The 23,466-nt window shown below is 29.2% G+C and overlaps 2 protein-coding genes across 4 annotated transcripts; one reads left to right on the top strand and one right to left on the bottom strand.

Annotated features, from left to right (window-relative positions):
* The first annotated feature begins 3,186 nt into the window (after positions 1-3,186).
* On the top strand, positions 3,187-3,995 carry LOC130903994 (protein PET100 homolog, mitochondrial). Of its 2 annotated transcripts, none has more exons than XR_009060800.1 (2): positions 3,187-3,418; positions 3,681-3,995. XR_009060800.1 is itself a non-coding variant. In XM_057816480.1 (2 exons), the coding sequence occupies exon 2, from the start codon at positions 3,687-3,689 to the stop codon at positions 3,918-3,920; it is 234 nt and encodes a 77-aa protein (XP_057672463.1). In that variant the 5' UTR covers positions 3,448-3,553; positions 3,681-3,686; the 3' UTR covers positions 3,921-3,995. The 2 variants fall into 2 exon arrangements, 1 of the variants encoding a protein (XP_057672463.1); XM_057816480.1 differs by lacking the exon at positions 3,187-3,418 and adding an exon at positions 3,448-3,553.
* A 7,113-nt stretch (positions 3,996-11,108) lies between these two features.
* LOC130892754 (probable E3 ubiquitin-protein ligase makorin-1) lies at positions 11,109-23,266 on the bottom strand. 2 transcript variants are annotated; one of them, XM_057798336.1, is made up of 7 exons: positions 22,969-23,266; positions 21,817-22,077; positions 21,570-21,671; positions 20,567-20,900; positions 20,046-20,257; positions 18,132-18,405; positions 11,109-18,042 (listed from the first exon to the last, which is right to left on the bottom strand). In XM_057798336.1, the coding sequence occupies exons 1-7, from the start codon at positions 23,007-23,009 to the stop codon at positions 17,905-17,907; spliced, it is 1,362 nt and encodes a 453-aa protein (XP_057654319.1). In that variant the 5' UTR covers positions 23,010-23,266; the 3' UTR covers positions 11,109-17,904. The 2 variants fall into 2 exon arrangements, with proteins under 2 accessions (XP_057654319.1, XP_057654329.1); XM_057798346.1 differs by having other exon boundaries at positions 11,109-18,039; positions 22,969-23,253.
* Between the last annotated feature and the right edge of the window lie 200 nt (positions 23,267-23,466).

The following is a 23,466-nucleotide window of genomic DNA, read 5'->3' as shown; positions in this document are numbered from 1 at the left end:
CTTAGAGACTTTTAGTCCTGAGTTTGTACATAATTATGTAATTCATAGAGTAACATTTAAAAAGTTATATTTAGATGTCCAGTGCTAGTTAACTGAGTCCCAAGTATAATTGAGACTTTACTGTATCATTTACAATTTTTTATCATCCACAATTTTTAAAATCCTGGAGTTTCATTGCCACCACGTCCGTACCTACTGATTTCCGAACAGTTGTAAATTCTATTCTCAATTGCTCGTATCTATACTCGAAAATATCAACATTTCAACCTGCCCACTTCCTTTGCCTTCTTCTCACCTTAGACCAAAAGTTTTCCCATAGTAGGCACTCACTTACCATTTGAATAAACATGAATTTCCTAGCGTCCTTGTAGGGAAAATAATCCTTCGACCTAATTCTCTATACGGATCCAAAACTAAATCCTGTGTCAGTTGCGCAGTCACAAACCACGAACTCTTTAAGTTTTTTCCGGTTACCTTCGACGTGTAGTTTTTGCACTGGTGTACTATACAGTATCCTTCAAGCTTTCAAATTTATCTCTCCTCCCCATAAATATATCTCCATATGTACTGACTCTCCTTCATCCATACAGTCAATCACAACCATATTCACCGACCATCCAATAGTCCAAAACATTCATGACATCTACCAAACTCTCATTGCTCTTGATATAACAGTGTCTCATTTGGTTTCCATTGCACACTGGAAACTAATCTGCACAAAGAATCCTACTGAAATCGCAGTTCAGCTTGCCAATGATCTGAAGACTAACTTCAAAAATCTTGGCGTGACACAAGGAGCAAGAGTACTACAGCACTATACAATACCCACACATCTACTTCTCACCTGCCCCTAAACTTTTTGAATAGGAGAGAAGCTGTGACAATAAGAAGACTACAACACACCAATCACACAAAACTTACGGCTTTTTTATGTCGTCAGAAAGTCACAAGTTAAGGTGGAATTTTTTGAACGTTGGTAATATTCATATTGAACACAGTGTTTACATCAACACTCACAATTAACTGACGCGCGTTTCAATGACCAAGCTATCGTCTTCAGAGACTGAAGGTAAACCAAAATCTCATGACTTCACTTACCTGTTTTATACTTAATTTTCCCACCAATAAACCTTCTCCCACGACAATTAATTCCATTAAACCTAATAATAAAGGCTCTCTTAGTCTACTCAATATACTTTCCGTCACAATCACTACATGACTACAGAGAATACTCTACCACATACCAGCATTTTGATACGAAAACCAACCTCAAGGAGACACTTAAGTGCCCGACAGAAATGAAAAAAAAATCCTAGAGTTCTTAAAGCCCCCAAGCTGTATGAGAGAATATAGTTAATTTATGTATTTGTGTAATTGATTTTGTAACAGACCTTTATTTGACTTGAGTATCATATGAATGTTTTTGTGTTCCAATGACCAGAACTGTCGTTAAACGGAAATAAAAAAAAATTTACAATCCTCCTAGAGTATCATTGCGTTTTTGTTGGGCAACAAGTATGGAAAGAAATCATTATTTTAAAATATCTGACATCAAGTTTATCACTGATAGTGTTGGTATTTATCTTTCTTACAAAAAATGTCACTGTATTTTTTGTTTATACCATATACCTATTGTATCTGTTCACTATAGTTCTCACTTCTATAGGATCTTCTAAAAATGTTAGGAAGTTTCATTAATATTAACCCTAATAGATATGCATCCCGCACAATTCCTATTTTTAATTTCATGAAAATTTATATTAGAACAAACCAATTAAATCAAGTACACAAAGGCAAAAAATTGACTGCCACCCTAATGAAACAAAACTTATTTTATTTAACGTTTATTTTGTTTTTTGCTGAACATGCTTATCACAGCAACTCAAGTGGACGTCTAATAGGGATGCCAGATAGTAAGATTCTAAAAGCGTGAAAGTTCGAAATAAAGCTCCTGGAGTGGACATGAAATTTTATTTATCTACTTTCACAAAAATATGAACAATAAGTGGAGTTAACTCTTAAACAAAATAAAATAAAAAATACCTAATAAAGGAGTGATATATAAATAATGTAAACAAGAGATCTCATAAAATAAAATTATTCAGTCCGAATCTGCATCACTTTTATGGGGATACATTGCTCAGAATTTAATTTATCTCTAGATCTGTAGAAACATTGAAACTAAGTTTTTTGATGAAATGAACCCTTCCAACGTTGTGGTTTAAAGGCAATTCCTCAGCTGAGTATTGTTGAGATTTACTTATGAAAAAACTCTTTCGGTATTATCGCTGAAATGCGGTAAAGTTCAACTCCTGACGATCATCAATAGTTCACACCATCACATGTAGATGATCACATTTCGGAAAATATTATGTTATGGGATCCTGCGTCATCAGTATCATTTGTTCTCTGTCAGGCAATTTAACGACAGCTCGCTTTATCTTTCGTAAGGTGTAAGCGTTCACGACGCCAAAAATACCCTTTTGTGCGTTCCACATAGCGACTACGATCGTTGTGGTCACGGCGAAAACATCACTCATAACATCATGACTAACTTTCACGACGATCCTTGTCATGATGTGGGTCGAAATGAGCGTTAAAATAATTGGCGGAATTTTCAAAACACAAGCAACGCAGATCGCAACCATGAATCTATCTCATTATTTGATGTGGTGTGGGGTAGTAGAAGTACTTGTGACGCATCACCAAATATTTTAGGTACTATCGCCACAAGATATATTTTACTTCAATGTAAATTACTTAACTATTCCACTAAAAAATTCAATAACTTACAAATTATAACATAACCCCTTAAATCTTTCGTTTTATCTTTTCTGTTTTGTCATTCGTTAATATGGATAGGCCCCATGGTCTATTGGAAACTGAATTTTTCTCCTTGTATAGATAATAAAATATTTTTAGTGTTGTTTTCATGTATTTATGTCAGTGGTGTTGAAGTATTATGGATATAATATGTATATTTTCAAAAATCATGAGAAAAAGAACAAATTTCGTGAGATCTCACTATAAATCGTGAGATATGGCATTCCTGACATTTAAGCACAGATGCGATCTCATAAGGCTGGTGTATCCCACAAATCACCTAAAATATGTGATTTGTGGTTTAGCCTAACACAAGTAGTAAACCATAAAACTAAATTAAAAAATGAGAATGTGCTAAGATTAGGCATTCATGAAATAATGGAGTCTTATTATTAACATTTTTTATCATAATATTATTAGTATATTCCATATTATATAGACAATGTTATTGTAAACACTTAAGGAAACCAAATGTGGTCGGGTAGTATCAGATAGAGGGCAAAAAATTTTTAAAGAAGAAGAAAAAGAGAACATAACCATGTAAATAATTGTTTATTGAATCTTTAATTATATTTAATATTGTGATTGGTATAAGGTAAATACAATATGTATTCATTTTAATTTGAGAACAATTTTATTAGGACAGTATAAGAAGAGATACTAAACCAATTTCCACTATAAGGACCAAAGTGATAGTTTTTGATTGAAGAATGGTGTTTATACAAAGAATGTAATAAATTGCATAACAGTATTAGTTTCAAGAGCTCTGCTTAATATTCCTAATTAAATGCCTACTCGATATACTTACATAGAATTTACTTGCTTATTCGCTATATAATTTGCATGTATATTATTAGGTCGCTATGGGTACATGGACATTAGAAGTTGCTAAAATGGCTCTATATGTTACATTTCCTGTGGCACTCTTCCATTATTTCAATCAACCGCAATATTTTGAAGAATGGGTGGTTAACACAAAACGAGAACTGTTTCCACCAGAAACTGAAGCAACAAAAAAATTTCAAGCAACACTTGAGGAGATTAAACGCAAACAAAATCTAATATCTGCAGAACAAATGGAGTCTGTAAATAAATAAAGTTTGTGATGTAACTTTTTTTTTAAACTATTGTTGATTTTTAGTCTATTTGCAATTAATAAAGTGTTTTATGGATATCTTTTATTGATTTTTTTGTCTCATCTTTGACCTTTCTCTATCTGTTTTAGCTTTTACTTGAAACTCATATATATTAAAAAATTCAAAGTTCTTAGAATATATGATACTCAAATGATTCAAATAGAAACAATGTTTATGAGAATATATTTAATCTTCAGTCAAAATTCATTGTTTTTGGAATGGAAGAATTATGTGACAGAGATATTTGAAAGCCATTTGGTGATTCTTCTTCTTATCATCTTAGAAGTTTTTCTGTTCCCAGAATTAACTTTATTTTCTGAAGACAACTTGATTATCTAAACCTATATCAGATGGTGTGGATGTCTGTGTAGTGGTTGTGAATAGTTGATAGACATTAGTTCTCTTTCACCATTGAGGAGTTATCCTGTTCCCATTTCCACTTTATTATTCAAAACATTTTGTTTAATTTAATAATGTATATATGTATTTGTTCTTAGCATCGTCAATGTAAAATCAAATGAATCTGATACCCATTTGTAACTTATTGTTATGAGGATTTAAAATAAAACAATTATTTAAACCATCAACTGTTTATTTTTGGGGATTGAAGGAATTAAAAAAGGAATTTTATAAATATTTGAATGGATAAATTAAATAAAAAGCTACTGTAATTTTAATTACATCTAACAAGCTAACAATCACAGATCTTTGCAACATGGCCATTTTGCCAGTTTCTAGTTCATCTGTCCTAGCACCACACAAGTTAGTAACTATAACTATTCAAATTGTTATTGACTGTGCTGTAATACATTCTAGATCTCCATATATAATTTGTAGATTAATAATCATTACATTGACAAATTATATTTTATTTAAAAACAAGAAATAATATAATGAAGCTAGATAAACATTGTACAGTGCACATTAAGTTGTTCCCCTTTTCAATTTTTTAAACAGGAAGACAAACAATTGAAATTTGATAAGGGAGGATATAATTTTTTATGTGTGCAAACATTGATGTGTGTGTGTGTATAAGCTTTTTTTTATACAAAATGTCGCACAATAATAAGAAATTGATAAGAAGCAGCAACATTAGTCACAAAAAGAAAATATAATTATTATGTTATGTTAAATGGGATTATACCTACTATGTATTTAGGTTCGCATATTTCCATGTATTTTTTAATAAGTAACTGTTCATATTTCTACTAATATACATTTCTAATATAAAGTACCATACTCGAAAGGTATTGACAGGCTTAAATTATTACATACTAAATGAATGTGGAGAGGTTTCAAGAGAATAACATTTTTTATTATTATTATTATCTTCTCAAATCATTACAATTTTTTTTTATAAAATGTCGGATGACCTACCACTAAGCTGCTCATATAGGTTATAATTATTAGTTACTACTTCAACTCAAATCAATAAGAGGCCGCAATTGGTTATATTTTGGTGAATACTTTGAAATTAATTTTTATTTTCGAATAATAATTCACTAAACTGAAAAAAGTAACTGCTTATACAAGTCTCATTTAATTACACATTTTCTTCAAAAAAAACCTATTGATGATTAGTCCAGTGCTGAGATTGATAAATATCTATAAAAATTCTAGTTTTGAATCTTTTCAAAAAATAAGGTGAAGAAACTATTCAATATTTGAAATTTTTCTATTCAATTCGATGTGTTTTAGTTGACTATTCTGATATATTTACTTTCCATTTAGTGTGATTCAGTCATATTCAAACAAGCCTTGGACGATTGCAATTAGGCTTCTAATCGTTTAGTATTTTGAATCTCTTTGGAATATGTCTAAAAATGTCTATGTTTTCTATATAGCGTGTCTAAATTTCTACTTCAAGAAAATCAATTAATCAAAATTTTTTGTTGCATTCATATTACAATTATAATACGCTACTCCCACAAAAATATAAAAAATCATTAGCACATCTACTGAAAAGATATTACCACCACACGTACTTCAAAAGTTATTGAGGAATATTACTTCAAAGCTTATTTTAACTGTTCAGTATTTTTCTTTTCGAGATTTTAAATAGAAAGTAGTATCCTGACTTATCTCAATCAACAGTCCTCAATTTTTATTCCTGCATTTGTTTTTTCAGTCGCCAAGAAACTATGTATTTATTAGGCCAGTGACTGCGAACCCATGACCCACTCAGGCTTTTTAAATGTTCCACATTTTGATTTTTATAGATTTATTTTTTATGTTTAAAAAGAGAATAAATATTCAAAAAACTGAAAAACTAAAATTTTTAGATTTACAATCGATTTTATGAAAGAAAATTTTTCAACTGAACATTGTCTAGCTGATTTTTTATTTCTTCTGTTACTACTGTACCTGCGCAACTTTACGCATGCATATTCGTTGCATCGCAGGGTGGGGGGATGTACCAGTGCTAAATTAACAAATGATACTTTTGTTAAAGTATTATATGTAATATGTACATTAAGTAAGTTAATAAAAAAATCTCTATGACAGCTTCTAAAAAATTAAAAACCTTATCAAACTGAATGGTTTGATAACTATGGTGTGATTGAAAGAAATAGAATGATTATATGTGTAATTTGTAATGAAAAAAAAAATAATGTAAAATTACATTACATTTTCTTATTAAATTTCATTGTATAATACACCAAGTATAAGTTTTATGTGCGAAGCATGGTTTAAAAATATTTTCTGATGTAATATTAATTGTAATAAAAGTTATCAACTTTATAAACTTACTAAACAACAATTTACACAATTCTTAGAAGAAATTGAATGCCAGTATTCAGGGATTTTAACATACAACAACGTGTGATGGCTTAATTTCGATCAAGTCCTTAATCGCTTTGTAACATTATTAGTGGATATTAATATTTTGATAATTGAAAAAGAGAAAATGTATTTCCCAATATACAATGGTTGAATGATTCAATGTTTTTATGCGACATCACTCGGCATTTTAATATGAATAACTGAATAAAAAAGTTCAAGGGCATGGACTGATTGTTTTAATTATGTTTGAAAATATTTATGACGAAACTTATATCTCTACCAAAGATTTGGAAATGAAAGTCATGAAATATTTTCCTCAATTGCAACATTTTCAAAACACAATAGTTTTTGGAAACACGGTTGACATCAAGAAAATGCAATAAAAAATTATTTAATGATTATGTAGGAAATAAAACAACTATTTGAGGAGATATTCAATCAATTTAAAAAATTTTATTTTATATCCACACTGAATAGAACTTGAAACAATGGAGTTAACCGAACTTATGTATCGATAATTTAGAGATGGAATTAGTTGAATTTCAAATCAGCGTAGTGTGGAAAACAAAATTTGAAGACTTCATTGTGGAAGAGAAGGAAAAATGTCTGAAAGTAGTTTAAATAATAATGATTCCACAGTAAAAATTCAAAATATTATATTGAACGTATGGGATTTATTACCAAATAATTTTGTATCAATGAAAAAAATTTCAAATGCTCTTTTAACGATGTTTGTGTCCACATATTCGTGTTGAAAATTGTTTTCGTCAAAGAACTTTATGAAATCTTTAAACAGAAATAGACTTGATACTCAATTAACTGGGAAATGCGTTAAATTAATGAACTCAATATATATATATATATATATATATATATATATATATATATATATATATATATATATATATATATATATATATTGTATGTGATGATTTTCTTTATTTTTTCTTCAATCAAATACTTAAACTTGGCTAATGCAGACAAAATTAAGAATTAACATTAAATTACTAGTTGAAAGAAACTGAAACGGTAGTTCATGCAGAAAATTAAGAATAAATTTAGATTAAAATTAAACTAAGAGTTCGCCAATTTTTAACTTCTTAGTTTAATTCCTCAATTCTGTGTGGTTATGAGTAATGAATACTTCAGGTCAGTCAGTATTGGTGGAATTGTTTTGTTTACAACATTCTTGTTCTTTGGTTGTGAAAACTGATATCACAAAAATAGGTAAAAGCAATGTTTGAAAGTCAGCAATGTCCATTTAACGATGGAACACTAAATGACAGTGTGTATCCTCAATTTACTGCATAAACCAAGAGAGTACCACCAAGAAAGTTTAGTTTAATGTTTATTTTAATTTTGGCTGCATAAACCATGCTATAGTGACCCACAGGCTAGATCTAAAAAATATTGATCAAAATTTCACCCACTTTTTCAAAAGGTTCGCCATCACTGGATTAGGCCTTTACATTGTTTTAAATCCCGAAAGCTAGTGACAGCAGATAAAGCGGAATATATACTTATGAAAATATTACCAAAATACCGCGGGTGATATAAGGGAGAACTACCACAATGTTCAACTAAACATTAACTGTATATGTTTTGAAGCAAATGCAATTAAAACGTATGACTGTGACACAAACACATGCTGATGGATGCACACATAGGGGATATACTGACAGGTTTTTCACTAGAAAAGTTATATTCACTTGTATGACTAAACCGCAAAACACTCAACTTTCAATAATAATCATAATTCTAAATCCAGATCCATATATCCATACATATAGAGTTTGATGTACGATTAACAGTGTATCCATAAAACGATTTAGGTACAATCTTTACAGTGGAACATGTAGAAGATAATTTCTTTGAAAATATTCTAGTGTTGACGTTACCTAGACATTTTTCAATATAATTGAAACTTTCGAACTATGGAAGTAACAATAGTCCCTTTAGAATGGGAATGTTAAAAATTATTTAAAATGTCGCAGAGTGTGATTAATATCCAATTAATCAAAAATAACTGAAAACAATACCACAAAATGGTATTGTAGTGAGAACACTTTTTATATATTTTGGTTGATTTCATCAATAAATTACTTGAAAATTGGATTCACTTCGTCGGAAATTCGGGAATTATTTATTATCCCAAACCAACCAAAATAATTCTATCGACATAAATTGATATTTTTTATTAAAAATGAATATAATTCATTGAATCTCTGGGAATATTTTTGAAGTATTTCCTTTGAAAAAATTGAAGATATTAGCTGTTCCATATTGCAGATCACAAACAAATTGCATTTTACGTACAATCAGAAAGCAGCAATATTAATCTGCAGCTATTTTTATGTCCCTCTTCTTTATGAATCCAAATTCTATTGAAAATTGAATTTCTTACAAGGGTCAAAACAAAAAACTCATTTTTTATAAACAAAATTGTTCCAAATAATGATAGAATTCCTATTTTAGATTCATGTACAGTGCAATACTTTGAAGTAACTGCCATTTTTCAAAACTATTAGTTAAAAACTTCAAATTAGCGTGTACTTAAGTTGAAAAAAAGTCATTTTGATAAAAACGCGTAGGAAAAACGACGGATATTCTGGCAATGGTCTACATTAACATGACTGCTCCATAGAAAATGGTAGCTGGGTCAACAACCCTCCGCCCTACTGGTCAAGGTCAGATTTTATCTCCTACCTACCAAGAGCATCCCGTCCAATCCACTACATGTGAGAAAATGTAAGATGGGATGTGATTGTAACGAGTATTTAAGCCATGTATTACAAAAATAGTCCTGCATCATATTAGTAAAGAATAAGGCGCCACAACCAGCTCGTTACGCATACGCGAAAGATTGCCGAGAAAAAAGGAAGGACAGTAGAAGTTGAACCCCCACATAATCTTGAGGTTTGAAGGAAAGCTACTCACTTTGATGGTTTTTATAACAGACCGAGTCGAAATTTCAATTTAAAATTTTGGAAATATTTTTTTCAATAGTTTCACTAACAAATTAAAAATTCAAACAAATATCTTTGAATCGTCTAACCCTATTTCTCCCCTTGATATAGTATATTTGTAGCTCAAGATACTTGGGAAGTACATGTGTTCAAGGTATTAATAGTAAACCGTTTTTTAAATTTTCAAATGCTTATATTTTTCTGATAATGACATCCGAATACATGAATACCAGCTAACCGAGGAACCTCATGATGCCTTCACGATTTTACATATATAACCTACATTTGTTTACTTTTACGCTCAACAAATTGTCACAAATTTGGAAAGTGTTTGTTTGGATCGCCGGAAGAACACCTTTTCAAGTGCAACTGCTAGGCTAGGTTGTAACCACATTCAAAAACCGCGATAGAACGGAATATGAGACTTAATCTCAGAGTTCGCATTACATTATGTCAAAATATGTTTCATTTTCTGAATTAAAGAAAAAGAGGCCTCGTTGACCCAATTTTGCCAACATCTGTATCAGTCCAGGCTTTTAACGAAAAAAATTCGCTTTTTGTTACAAGTAATTTTGTATGATTGAAGAAAATTGAAAGTTCGGCTAAACCTACTAAATATTAGTCAAAGAGTCATTTTCTTGTACTATTTAATGAAAATAACGAGTTTTTAATACGGCAATCAATCTAATTCAAAGAAATTATCTTATTCTTAAACATACATATGATAGAAATAGCAAATGTCGGTTTAGCGGATTTAATTTGTCCATATACTTCATGCAGGTCATTTTCATGTCACTCAGTTGCTACAGAATGACAAGAAAACGTATTTAAATGTTTAGAGATTAAAGCTTGTATATTAGAACAGTAAGATTCTAAATAAACTACAATACATTTGCTGGCGAATAGTGCACTGATGGGGACGTAGTAATCATAAATTTTTGAATTACTTTAGGCATAGAAAGGTCGTCAGAAAGCTATTTTAATATGGAATAAAAAAATTCTTGTCATTTGGTTATAGATGGGAAGATCAACCTGAAAAACTTCATTTCTAATATATTTAATAATAGACAATATGTATAGGGCATTATTTATTGTTTTATCTGCATTATGTCAAAATCTAATGCTTTCCATCGGAGGTTTCCTTGAGGTATTTTTTTTTGGATTGAATACTTAATCTTACTTAAAATTAATAATATTGCTTCTAATAAAAAAAATTTTAGGAATCTTTGTTTTTTGAAGTTTTCCATATCAATCTTCACATAAATCACCAATGCAATCCTTTCTTTTTCATAAATCAACAGCTATAATCAAAACATTTTAGGAATTTTACTTAATTTTTTGCTTTTAAAAATGTTGATTTTCTGTAAGTTGGAACTTAAAAAAACTCAATACAACAAAATCTAGCAATAAAATATTTATTAAGTTACATATATTTATTAATATTAACCGAAAGAGATTTATCACAACCAACTCTGATATTTGCCAGAATATTCTGAAAAAAAAAACACTTGAAATTCATAAACGACACCATGACAAAACAAACACAAGATAAAGCCACAGCAAATAAAAATAACAAATGGATTTAGCCAGTTTATATACATGGTACTAATGTATTATATAATATATATTATATATAAATATTATATATTTTACAGACTACTGTATATAGAGAGGCCAATCACAATTTGGTAATACACAAATTTAAAAGGTGATTAGTAGAAAATTGTTCACACTCAGGAAATCATAAAATTATTAAAACGTTTTCAAAAAATACAGTTCAGCATAACTTGACATTTTATATGATTAAGAATTTATTAGGGTTTTTAAAAATCTTGCACTTTTAGTAGAGATTAGACTTTACTTGAATATCACTTTCAAATTTGAAAATAAATAATGTATATCGTGGGTTGAGAACCAGAGGGTTCCAAGCGACATTTATTTTAAAATACGTTTTTTATAAGAAAAGATCCATAGAAACCTGCATTGTTTGCTATACAAACTTTGAGCCCATTCTCAAAGATGGCGCCAATATTTAATTTTCAAGATAGTTCCAAACGACAGTCAACGTCATTATTAAGAATCATATGGTTCCAAGCGACAACCAAGTAATCGTTTATGTGTCGAGTTCAATGTTTGTGCCTGTTTTACACGTACTTCACAAGAAGGGTCTTTTGAAGACTTTACAAGCTCTGGATCAGAATATGTGCCAGACTATGAAGATAAAAAACGGTTTGTTTATGAATCTATATATTTACAGATTTTTAACGTCAATGTTTTTAGAAACTTATTGCAGTCAAGCAACAGCAGCTTGGAGAGCGAATATTCAGAGCATGAAGAATCTCTTTCTCGCCTAAAAGCAAAGGGTGTAGCAGGAGTAAGAAGATACAATAGTACAAAGCTATATATACACCAAAGGAGAATTAAAACCTGCAAAAAAGATTGACGAAAATAAATATTGCCCTGAAAGCTGCAGATTTCAGTGCAGAAAAAATTTTTCACCTGAGAAAAAGGAAGAAATAAAAAAATATTATTACTCTATGGATCAAAATGGAAAACAGTATTTTTTATTAAACAACACAAAAAGAATACTAATAAAGCGAAAACGAAGTAGTGTTACAAACTACCGATGTTTTTCATTTGAGTACTTTTTTAAAAAAGAGAACGAAAAATTAAGAGTATGCAAAAGTTTTTTTCTGACCACATTGTGTGTAAGCCAAAAGCCAGTATATAATGTATATTTGAAGAAATCCGACGCAGGTACACCTCAAAGTGACCAGCGAGTGAAATATACCAAAGATCGTATATCAAAGGAAAGTGAATATGAAATAAGGCAACACATAGAGGATTTTCCTCACGTCCAATCTCATTACTGTAGAGCCGATTTGAATAAACAGTACCTTGATCCTTTACTAAACATTAACAAAATGTATGACTTATATGTTAAATCTTGTTTAGAAAAACAAATTCCTCCACAAAGTGTTTCGTTGTACAGACACATTTTTAACTATGAATATAATCTAGATTTTCTTAAACCAAAAAGTGACCGATGTGATTTCTGTGAAGAGTATAAAATTGCCCAGCGGGAAAATAGAATGAGTGAAGAACTGGAATTGTCAAATAGGCAGCACATTTTAAAGAAAAATATAATGAGAACAGAGCGAGAACAGGATGGTAAAAATACAGATTTGAACTGTGCTATCGTCGTCTGTGTTGATTTACAAAATGTTATAAATGTACCAAAATCAGAGGTTTCAGTCCTCTTTTACAAGCAAAAAATGAATGTATATAACTTAACTGCATATAATTCCTATGACAAGCAATGTTATTGCGCTGTTTGGCCAGAAACTACATGTGGAAGATCAGGCAATGACTTGGCAAGCGCATTGATGCAAATTCTTGAAAAAATTGTTTCAAACAATCCCAACATAACGGAAATAATAACCTGGAGTGACAGCTGTGTTCCTCAAAATAGGAACAGTTTAATTTCCTTAGCTGTAGCCAATTTCTTACAGAAGCATCAACACATTAAACAAATTACAATGAAATATTCTTTACCCGGGCATTCCTGTATACAGGTTGTTGACAACATTCATTCCCGTATCGAGAAATTTATGCGAGTACAAGATATATGGTACCCACTTGCAGTCACAAAACTTTTGCTAAAGACCGATAGAAAGAAGCCTTTTTGCATCATTAACATGAGGCCCAAACATTTTTTTGATTGATAAATTAAAATTATGGCAATGTTCCATACAACAAAGTCTGCCAATTAAAGTTTTTGCAGGGTAGTCCACTATAAAATAGAAAACCATTCTTCACAATTCATAAGAACGAATGTGAAGAAAGAAACGAAAACGAAAAGGTAACAAAATTACACCTGAAGAACAAAACCTGGATTCTTCTTTTAAAATCGAGCAAGTAAAAAATTTTAAAACGAAGAGTTTTACAAGCCAAAAAATCGATGCAATGGAGTTTGCTTATAAGTGGATGCTACTTGAAGACAAAACATATATGAAAGCCCTCATTTCAGAGTTTAAAAAAAATAACATCATTTTCTTTATTTCACTAAATTTTTTAAGCTGTGTTGTTCGAATTTAATTAAATAATGTTTGAATTGTACTTATGCATATTTAAATAAAAGCATTTCTCTTATGAGGTGTTTATTTTCATGAATATTTCTTAAAAAAGTAACTCCATTATTATTAAACAATCGCTTGGAAACTTCTGGTTCTCTACATTTAAGTTGTCATAAGGTTCTAAGTACAGTCAAGTATTCAAACTTTAATTTATTTTACTTTTTTGACTAATCTATATGAAAATGTATAAGTACAAGTAACTCAACAAATAACCTTTCAAAATTGAATAATTACTTTGTTTAACACATTTTTAAGAATGCCAAACATTAATATCGATTTTTTGAACAATTTTGAATTTGGCGCTTGGAACCCTCTGGTTCTCAGCCCACGATATATATATGAAAAAATCAGCAAAAAGCTAATTTTCTCGATTTAGTTTTCTTGTGCGGTTTTGTCATAATACGTTAATATAAATTTTTATTCGTGTTAACTGCTGTATCATTACATAGTCTTCTACTTTTTAATGTTACCTGGAGCTTTTTTTAACTAACTGAACTTTTGTTATATTTACATGAAGAAAAGTAAAACCAAATCGTATATGAAAGTAAAAACATCTTTTTGTGGAATCTAGTTCGATATGAAAATAATTGAAGAATAAATAAGTATAATAAATTTACTCGAGGAAAATACAATACCCAAAAAATTAAGCAACAAATTTTTTCAACTATCATTTAAATTGAATAATGAAAGTATGAACATATAAATAAAAAATGCAGAAGAAAATTCAACAATGATACTGCTTTTGCTATGTGGAACATTCGGAGCAACTAGTAATACTCAATAGTTAAGAAACAAGTGAAAACTCCTCGATATATTCGAAAAATTTTATAAAGGATGTAAATAAATTCAATAATAAACATAAAAAACTTAGTCATAAAAAAACAAGTGATGTAAATAATAATCATGAGAAAAATTTTGAAAACATTTGAATTACAATAAAACGTTAAGTAACTTATAATATTGGTTTTAATAGCAATAACTGTAAGAAATAATAATACAGAAAAGCTGTAAAGTACCAAACAAATTAAAAAAAAAAAATGAAAACTCTTCAAACTATCAAAGGAATTATGTAACAGATGTAAATATCTTCAATAATAGAAGAAAGAAACTTCAAAGAATATAGGAAATTCTAATAAACGTTAAATGAATAATAATTATTTTAGCTATAAGGAAAACTGGGAAAAACTAATGTACTAAGTAATTGAAAACAATTTATCTTCATTAAAGAAATTAACAAAAATTCAGAGAACATTGAATAGGAGAGGGAGGATTATGTAATAGACCCCACATTCAAAGAATTAGTTATAGTTTGCAATCGAAATAAATAACATCAAATAAGGAAATCTGTCATAATCCGACATAAATTAATGTTAATCCATATTACATTAAAAGAATAAAAATGTTATATATCAGCTGCAATTTGACATTTTGATGTAAATATTAATTTTTATTGACTAGAAATCATATCAATAGTCTTCAATTAAACTTGTCTTATTAAATGTTCAGATAGTTATTACCACTGAAATCAGAAAAAGCGGTTTGCTTCACACTATAAAACCAACACAAAATAACTCAATTTCCACTCGCCTCATAAGAAATATTGGATCGCCCTGTTTGTATAATATATGTATATATTCTTGTTAACAGTCAATCTGTAAATAATCCGTAAAAATTATGTCAGTATTTGAAAAATGATTTTTATTTTCAAAAGAGCTCAACGGTATCTTGTATACCTTCATTTAATTATCCTGTATTTTTTTCTTTAATGTTCATATCAATTCTTGTGATTGATATCAATTTAAAGTACATGTGTAGTTTAAAAAATACACTAGACGGAATACAAAGAAGGCGAAATGTAAACAGAAAATGTGTTTTTGTGTCGTATAGGGGATAAAACATCTATGTTGTGAAATAGTGTGGGTTAAAAGAATAAGATGGAATCCTATATGTAAAAGGAAACGTAAAATAACTATAACATTTATGGAAAAAAACGTAGATGTGGAAATTGAAGATAGTTGGGAGATGAAAGACGGTACCAACTGTAGAAATCCTACAACTGCCTTTATGAATTTAACAAGACATGTTAAATTCAAGACTAGTACAACGAAATACAATGTGTCAAAATGTCAAAGTATTACTGTTTGTTGAGGTATCATTTCATCTAATATTGGTGTTTTTGAATTTACCTTTCATATTTGATTTAAAAAAAACTCCATACTTTGTATGTTCGGGCTTCACATATTTCAAAGAAAAAGTAAAAATGTTAATTAGATGGAACCAATGCGTTTCTTTAAATATAAGAAAAGCAATTGGAAAATTTCTAATGAAAAATTTTAGAGAACTTTTTTTTATCGTTTTGAGAACCAGTTTTGGACAGGAGTATGAATCATCAGCATAAATGATATAAACTGGACCTCAATAGACGATTTTATATAATGAGGAAGTTCTTAATTTAATGAATGAAAAAATAACAGCATTTTGACTCTGTTATAAATTAATGAAAATTACTGGTATTTTTTGTAATTTAAATATATACATAAAATATCAAAAATTTTCAATTACAAATCAATAACTTAAGTATTACCAATACACAAAAATTTCAGTATGCTTAATTCAATAATGCTATTTTGTACTAATACCTTTAGTTTATTATAGTTTCAGTGTATTCACTGTGCTTTTGTGAATTGGTTAGCATTTATTGAAAAAAAAAAACTTACAAGGTTGTATTGATGTGTACAAATTTCGTATAGTAGTTAAAAAATATTGAACAAACTGTTTATTACCAATACACCAACAATTGGTCCTCCAAGGGCAATTGAAGTGTTTGTTTAATTGTAGTAAAAGTCGGTATGAAATAACCATTCCAAAAAAATCCGACTAAGATAAAAAACTGTACGGATGGGTGAAAATATGCCATTAAACAAAATTTGGTACAGAGGTAAGTAATTTCATGTCTTTGAAAATGGAAACTAGGATAATCAAAATTGAAACATGTAAGAAAGGCTTAGATGAATGGAAGAATAGATTTTTGAGAACATATTGATTCTTTGGTCTGAATTCAAGAATGTGTTTTTTTGTAAAACATTTGCAGTACTGTGCGCACTAGCAAAACCTAAAGCTTTATCATCTTACCTTTACCATTGATAAAAAATGTGAGACTATTATTTTCCTTTATATGTCTAAGATTCATAATTGATAACAAAATTTAATGATGTTGAGTTGATGGTATAGTATATGATAAAGGTAGTGAAGATGAACAGAACAAAAATGAAGATTTATACGTTATAAAACAAAAAAATTTAAAAGTAATAAGAAAATAATTGGAAACATTGAGAAGACGACTAAAATTCAATTTAAAATAAAAAATTATCCACGTTGAGAAAATTTTTGCCAATATGTATATGTAAAGGCAAGGCTTTAAAAAAACATAAATGGAAATAAACGCACACGAATTTTGTACAAAACCAGTAAAGGGTTGATTATAGACAGAAAAATTGTTTCGGCTATTTTTTCAATTCATTGTTTCAATATATACTCGAAGTTTTTTACTAGTTACCACAACTTTTTTGTCTTTTACAAGTCTTACATGGTTTTCTTATTAGAACTAAGGTTTCAATAAAAAACAAATATTCAATTCCTTTCGCCCACTAAAAATTTTTTATAAAATAACTGGACTAACACATATAATACAATGAACAAGGTACATTCTGTTTAAAACGCTTGACAAAAAGTCCACAAATGAGCACCAAAATATATTTTATATACTTTGCATTTCAGTTTGCATTGAATAGCTAGAATATATAAACACGCACCCAAAACCGAAACGGGAACAAATAAAATTACAAAGCAATGCAATGAAAAGTCATTGTTGCTCACACTCTGTTGAGAAACTGGTTTGGAAATATCAACTAACAATATATACATTAATTATTCTACAAATAATTCGATAATAGCATATATCTCGACATATATTGTTCTGCTTCAGAATTCAGGAAAAACCTAAAAATAAAATCTATTAATGTAATCAAAATATCTCGGCATTCTAACTATATGTAAAGACTAATCTAAAAAGAATTCGAAATCTGAAAAATCTGAATCCTCTGAATCTGTAAAAAAAGAAACTAGATCCTCCAAATCATCTGCCAGAGATTGCCATGGAAAATCTCGTTCGTCGAGAAAATCCCATAGCATCACCTGCTGCAAAAATAAGCACATTTTAAATGCAAATAACAAAAAAATCTGAAATTCAGACGTGAAATCAAATAATAATTTAAAAACGATTTTACCTGAAGGACATCCATATCAGTGTCAGCATTTCTAGTACGCCTTTGTCTTGGTGGTGGCCCAACATCACATTTTCTGCCATCGGGGAAGGCGTGAAGGTAGAAACATTTGTTTCCAAATGGACAATTGCCTTGTCCCTTTTTAAAGTATTTGCAGTCTTTTTTTGCTAATGCCTTTTTATAATCTTCAATTAATTTATCTTTGTCTTCCTTGGTATCAACCCAATACATACTTGGACAGACGAAATCTGAAGTGACTCTGCACTCAGGACAAGCTCTACAAAGTAATAGTGGTCAGATTAGATACAGTGAAGACAATCAATGCAAATCTATCTAAACCAAGTTTATACTATATCTAAATAAACAAAATATTTTTTATAAAACTGACGTTAAAAGTGACATTTTTAATTCTAACACTAGTGTTAAAATACCTTTATAAAAAATAAGATTTTTGAGAATTATTCACTTATTCTTCATTTAAAGTGAAATATCTAAGAACAAGGTTAATTAGTGGAGCATTAATTAGAAAATTTTGCATATTCTTTTATTTACTAAGTTTTAATAATATAATTCTCTTATTTTTATATATGTAGTAATACTTTGCAATAGTTGCTTATGCAGTGTTTCTACATGAAAATGACACTAGTGCTGTTTATCGCTATTTGAAGATGTTGCAGCTGCTGATGCAATAGAAAGATCATCATGTAAATGAAACAGGAATAATGCTGCCAGCAATTTTATTCTTATTTACAATGGAGTCTCCTCAATGTACCCCTCAGCGACCATTGAGGACCTTGAGAAAGTAAAACGTTAACGATCTTTGATAGCAGTGTTCCATCCAACTAGTGCATTTATTGTTAACGTACTTTAAAAAAAATTGTCGACGAGAAATGCTAAGAGAGTGTAATACAGTATATTTGCGGTAATAACTGACGTAGTTTGATGGGATACAAAAACTGCGCTGGACGTTGGTTAAGTTATGTATTGGCAAAAATTTTTCCAATTCTTCTATTTCATCTAACTTCACACTGCATAACTCTTCACGGCGACATGCATCAAATATACCAACAATTATATACCACTCTCATCTTCAAATAATCGGTATCAGCAGCTTCATTTAAAAATTTGATTCCTTTGGACAGTTCCCCACATTTTGTGTCTTCAGAAATGCAATTGATTTGTGATCTTTGCTGATTCTATATTATTTTAAATCAGCAAACTGGCTTTTATCATGGGATGGTTGGACCACATTGTTGAAGATTTCCACACCATCGATTTTTCCTCAAAAAAAGCCAAGAATACAGTTTCATTAAACTTTTGTTCAGCTCGGTTTGCATGAATCTACTGTATGCAAAATCATTCATTCTCTGACTTTATTAAAAATTATTAAAAACAATGGATAAAAATAACATCTACTAATTTCGTTATTAGGTAATTCTTTCACCTAAATATAGAATTTTGTATTTTTTAGTTGATTGATTTTAGAAAGATCAAATGAAATATCACATCAACGTCCCCTAACTATTTTAATTAGTGTAAAAATGATTTCTTGTAAGAAGAGTTTTATAAAATATTATGTGATATATGTGTTAAAAGTGATTTTAATTTGTTCGTGGAATTATCTCCATTCACAAAATAAAATCTTGTACCTTGCATCATAAACAATTCAACCCCACATTACAGTGAAATATTTTCAACATACCATTTCAAGTATCTCATAAAAATGATTTTTGACAATCTGCTAGAAAAATGGATCTATTTTTTAATGAAAATAATTTGAAGGTTTATTGAACAATCAATTTTCTACTATATAAATACATATATTACATAAGCATATCAAAAAAATCAAAATTCTATATCATTCAATCTAAACGTAGAAATAATTATACCAAATTACAAATTTGATTATTCAATTACCTGATTATTTTATTTTCGAATTGACGAGCTTGTCTCCATTTTCGAATGCAACTTAAGCAGAAACAGTGGTTACAGTTTGGCAGAATACCAAATCTTTGTTCTCCATTTGTTTTTTCCATAATAACTTCAAAGCATACACCACATGTTTTTTCTTGAGACCTTGCAACAGCAAAGGATAATTCCATGTTTCTTTCGTGTTGCTTTAAACATTCCTTAAAGAGAAGTATTCATAAGTTTATGTAGATCAAGTAAGGTGATATTTTGAGTAAACACATGTATCATAAAATAAATTACTGGTTGAAAAATATGTGATGTTTCTCAGTTTTTTACATGATCGCTAAGGCTCAAATTGTATAATCAATGAAAAAGAAGATAAAAATTAGTTTTTATCTTCTTTATCTTTATATATATATATGCAGAATCACAAATCACATTGTGAAATTCCAACCATTTTCAATGTTATGGAAACAGATAAATTACCATAGAATGTTATGTTATATTATGTAGAAAACAGAGCTTACTTGTCGATGCCTTTTCCGCTGTTCTTCATTATAAGGATGTAAAATAAGTCTTTCACACATATCACACATTTCCCCATGGACGTAGTTACAAACAGTCAAATTTTTACACAAGCCATCTTTGCTGAGATAAGGACACAGCTTTTTATTTGCATTATTTTCGGCAACTGATTCAGAACTGAGAGCTTCTGCATAACTTTTTGGTTTTGAACTTTTTGGCACAAATTCGGGGGCATTAACCCAAGAATCGTAAATATCAGTTAATGGCGGGGAAGCACAAGCACCTTCCTCTACTTTATCTCCATCAGGTTGAGGTTTATTGTCTTTATCTTTAATGCTAGATATAAATAATGTAATCAATACTTTTGTAAAGATGTAGAAAACTAATACTAGTCTTTCATTTAATATATATGTGAATAAGTAGGAATTTTGGTTGATAATATTAATTTGCAACAAGTACAGTGTTAACCACCTCTATACAGTTGAAAGTAAATTAGTCTTTAAAGACTATAACTTTGTTATCAAAACATACATCACACATAGTAGTTTTATGGTAGAAGTGTGTTAAAGATGCAATCAAGGTTTTGTAGATATACATAATTAATTTATTGGCAAGAGGAGCAGACACTTAACATTAGAAATATATTAGCTATAAAACATACATGCAATAAGGGATATTATATCTCAAGTACTATTTGATGGTATACTTTATTCTTTTCAAATGAAGTAATACAGTAAAATTATCAAAATACCAAGCTTTAATATAGTTTAGAAATTTGAAATAAAACTTTAATAAGAATAAATCTCTTCATCCTTAATTGAACTTTTTATAGAATAAAACAATTGATTTGGTCAATGAAAATTTGATGCAAAAATTTAGTATAATGGCTTACTACCTCATTTAATCTGAGAATAGCAATAAATGAGAACTAAACCAGATTTACATAATTTTACAAAGAATTTGAACATTTTTCAATACAGTTAGTGAACTTTCAGAAAATCTTACCAGGGTATAATTCTTTCTTTGTTTTGCAAATCTCTGCTATTATTTATGGAATTCTTATTTGTTACGGTTTCTGACTGGGATGTAGATGGCATACAGTGAGCACTAAAAATTAATAGCACACTTTATTAATTACCAATAAAAAAAACATGTTTATAATACAAATACAGATGTCAAATAGTTTGATTTTCAATAATAAAATATGTGTGAACAAAAATTAGTAACAGACAAATAGTTGGTCACAACTTACTTTGCTCTTGGTGCTCTACTTGATCTTTCTATTCCTTTTTGTACACTAGGTATTTCATTAGTCATTTCATGACGATAACGACAATTCTCTTGATGGACGCAATTACCTCTCAAAAAGAATCGACATATTCTGTGGTGTACTCTAATATGTCCCACAAAATATTCGTTGCCTGGTGTGTAATGAATCTGTTCTACTTCAAATTGTCCTTTATGTGGATATGAACACTGATCACCATAAGGGCAATAGCTGCTGTTGAAATAGCTAAAGCAAAAGAACAAGTTAGTAAATTTTCACTTAAACTTTAAGGTACATTATTGAAATTTTAGCAAATGTATCAAAGCACACCTAAAACTCTTATTTATAATATCAAATGTATTTAACATTCAAGTATTTATAAATAATTTGATAAAAAAATATCAAATTAGAGACATCTTATAGCATAAATCACGTGAAAAGATTTATGATCAAAATTTAGCATTAAAAGCTCTCATTAGCTAATGTATTATTTAGTTAAATATTCTTGTTATAGAGTTCACATTTGATGTAATATGGAAACTCTTTCATAGTTTGTACATGGAATCGAATGATTATCATATCCAAAATCAGTAAAATGAATAGAAATTGGTATAATTTGTGAAGAATAAAAACATAAATGACAACTGATCTCACCTGGATTAAAGAAATTTAAATAGAATATATACCTAAAAAATGTGTGGTTGAATACTCAATTGACATAATTTGTTGGACTAAACTTAGAGATGAGAAATGTGTAAAAACTAATATTTTAAATTCGATTTTAACCATTATCTAAATGATAAAAACTGTATGCCACATAAAACATATATTAAACAAGTAAACAAATTAGTTTAGAGAAGCAGCTTACAGATCTATTTTCTGAAAACCTTAGAACTTTCAAACTAACATCTAATCACAATATTATCTTGTAAAAATGTCACAACGGATATCACTGACATATTTTTGCACTAATATACAGCAAATATTATATGTATGATAATCTTGAGAGCAGAGTATGTAGGAGACTCTGCATCTTTAATAACGAATCATAAATATTATTATATATCGTAAACTATTTTTAATAAACTGTTTATTTAAATGTAGATTTTTTAATTTAAGTATAAATATTGTACTTACTGAATGCAGAATTTGTCGAAAATATCATATACCTCCGCCATGTTGACAGATTGGAAATGTAACTAATTTGCTTTTTTGGTTAAAAAATACTTATGGCATTTCACTTATATTTTCACACATCCAAAAATATTCTAAGTTCTCCTAATCATTCAAACTTGTGATGGAATAAACGATTCGAAGCGGTTTAAATAAATACTTCGTTCAACATAAATTCAGTTTAAAATGACTATTCCATTTCGCCCATATCGAACTCCTAATTCTGAAATGACATCCCGCGCAACGACGCCAACAATGAAATAAAAAGTATAGACAGGGATTGTTTTAAATGGGCAGAAAGAAGAAGAGAGCAATCATAGAGACAGAGTATATGAAAATTTATGTTTTTTCGGGATATTAATAATTTGACTATTAGTTTATTATATGTCACTACGAAAAGAATCAAACAATGATATAATTAAAAGCTTAATATACCCGAAATTTAAGAGGAATCGACTTGAG

The sequence above is a fragment of the Diorhabda carinulata genome, chromosome 1 (genome assembly GCF_026250575.1).
Source record: "Diorhabda carinulata isolate Delta chromosome 1, icDioCari1.1, whole genome shotgun sequence".
NCBI lineage: Eukaryota > Metazoa > Arthropoda > Insecta > Coleoptera > Chrysomelidae > Diorhabda > Diorhabda carinulata.
The sequence above is the reverse complement of the archived record's forward strand: the minus strand, read 5'-3'. Positions and strand labels throughout refer to the sequence as shown.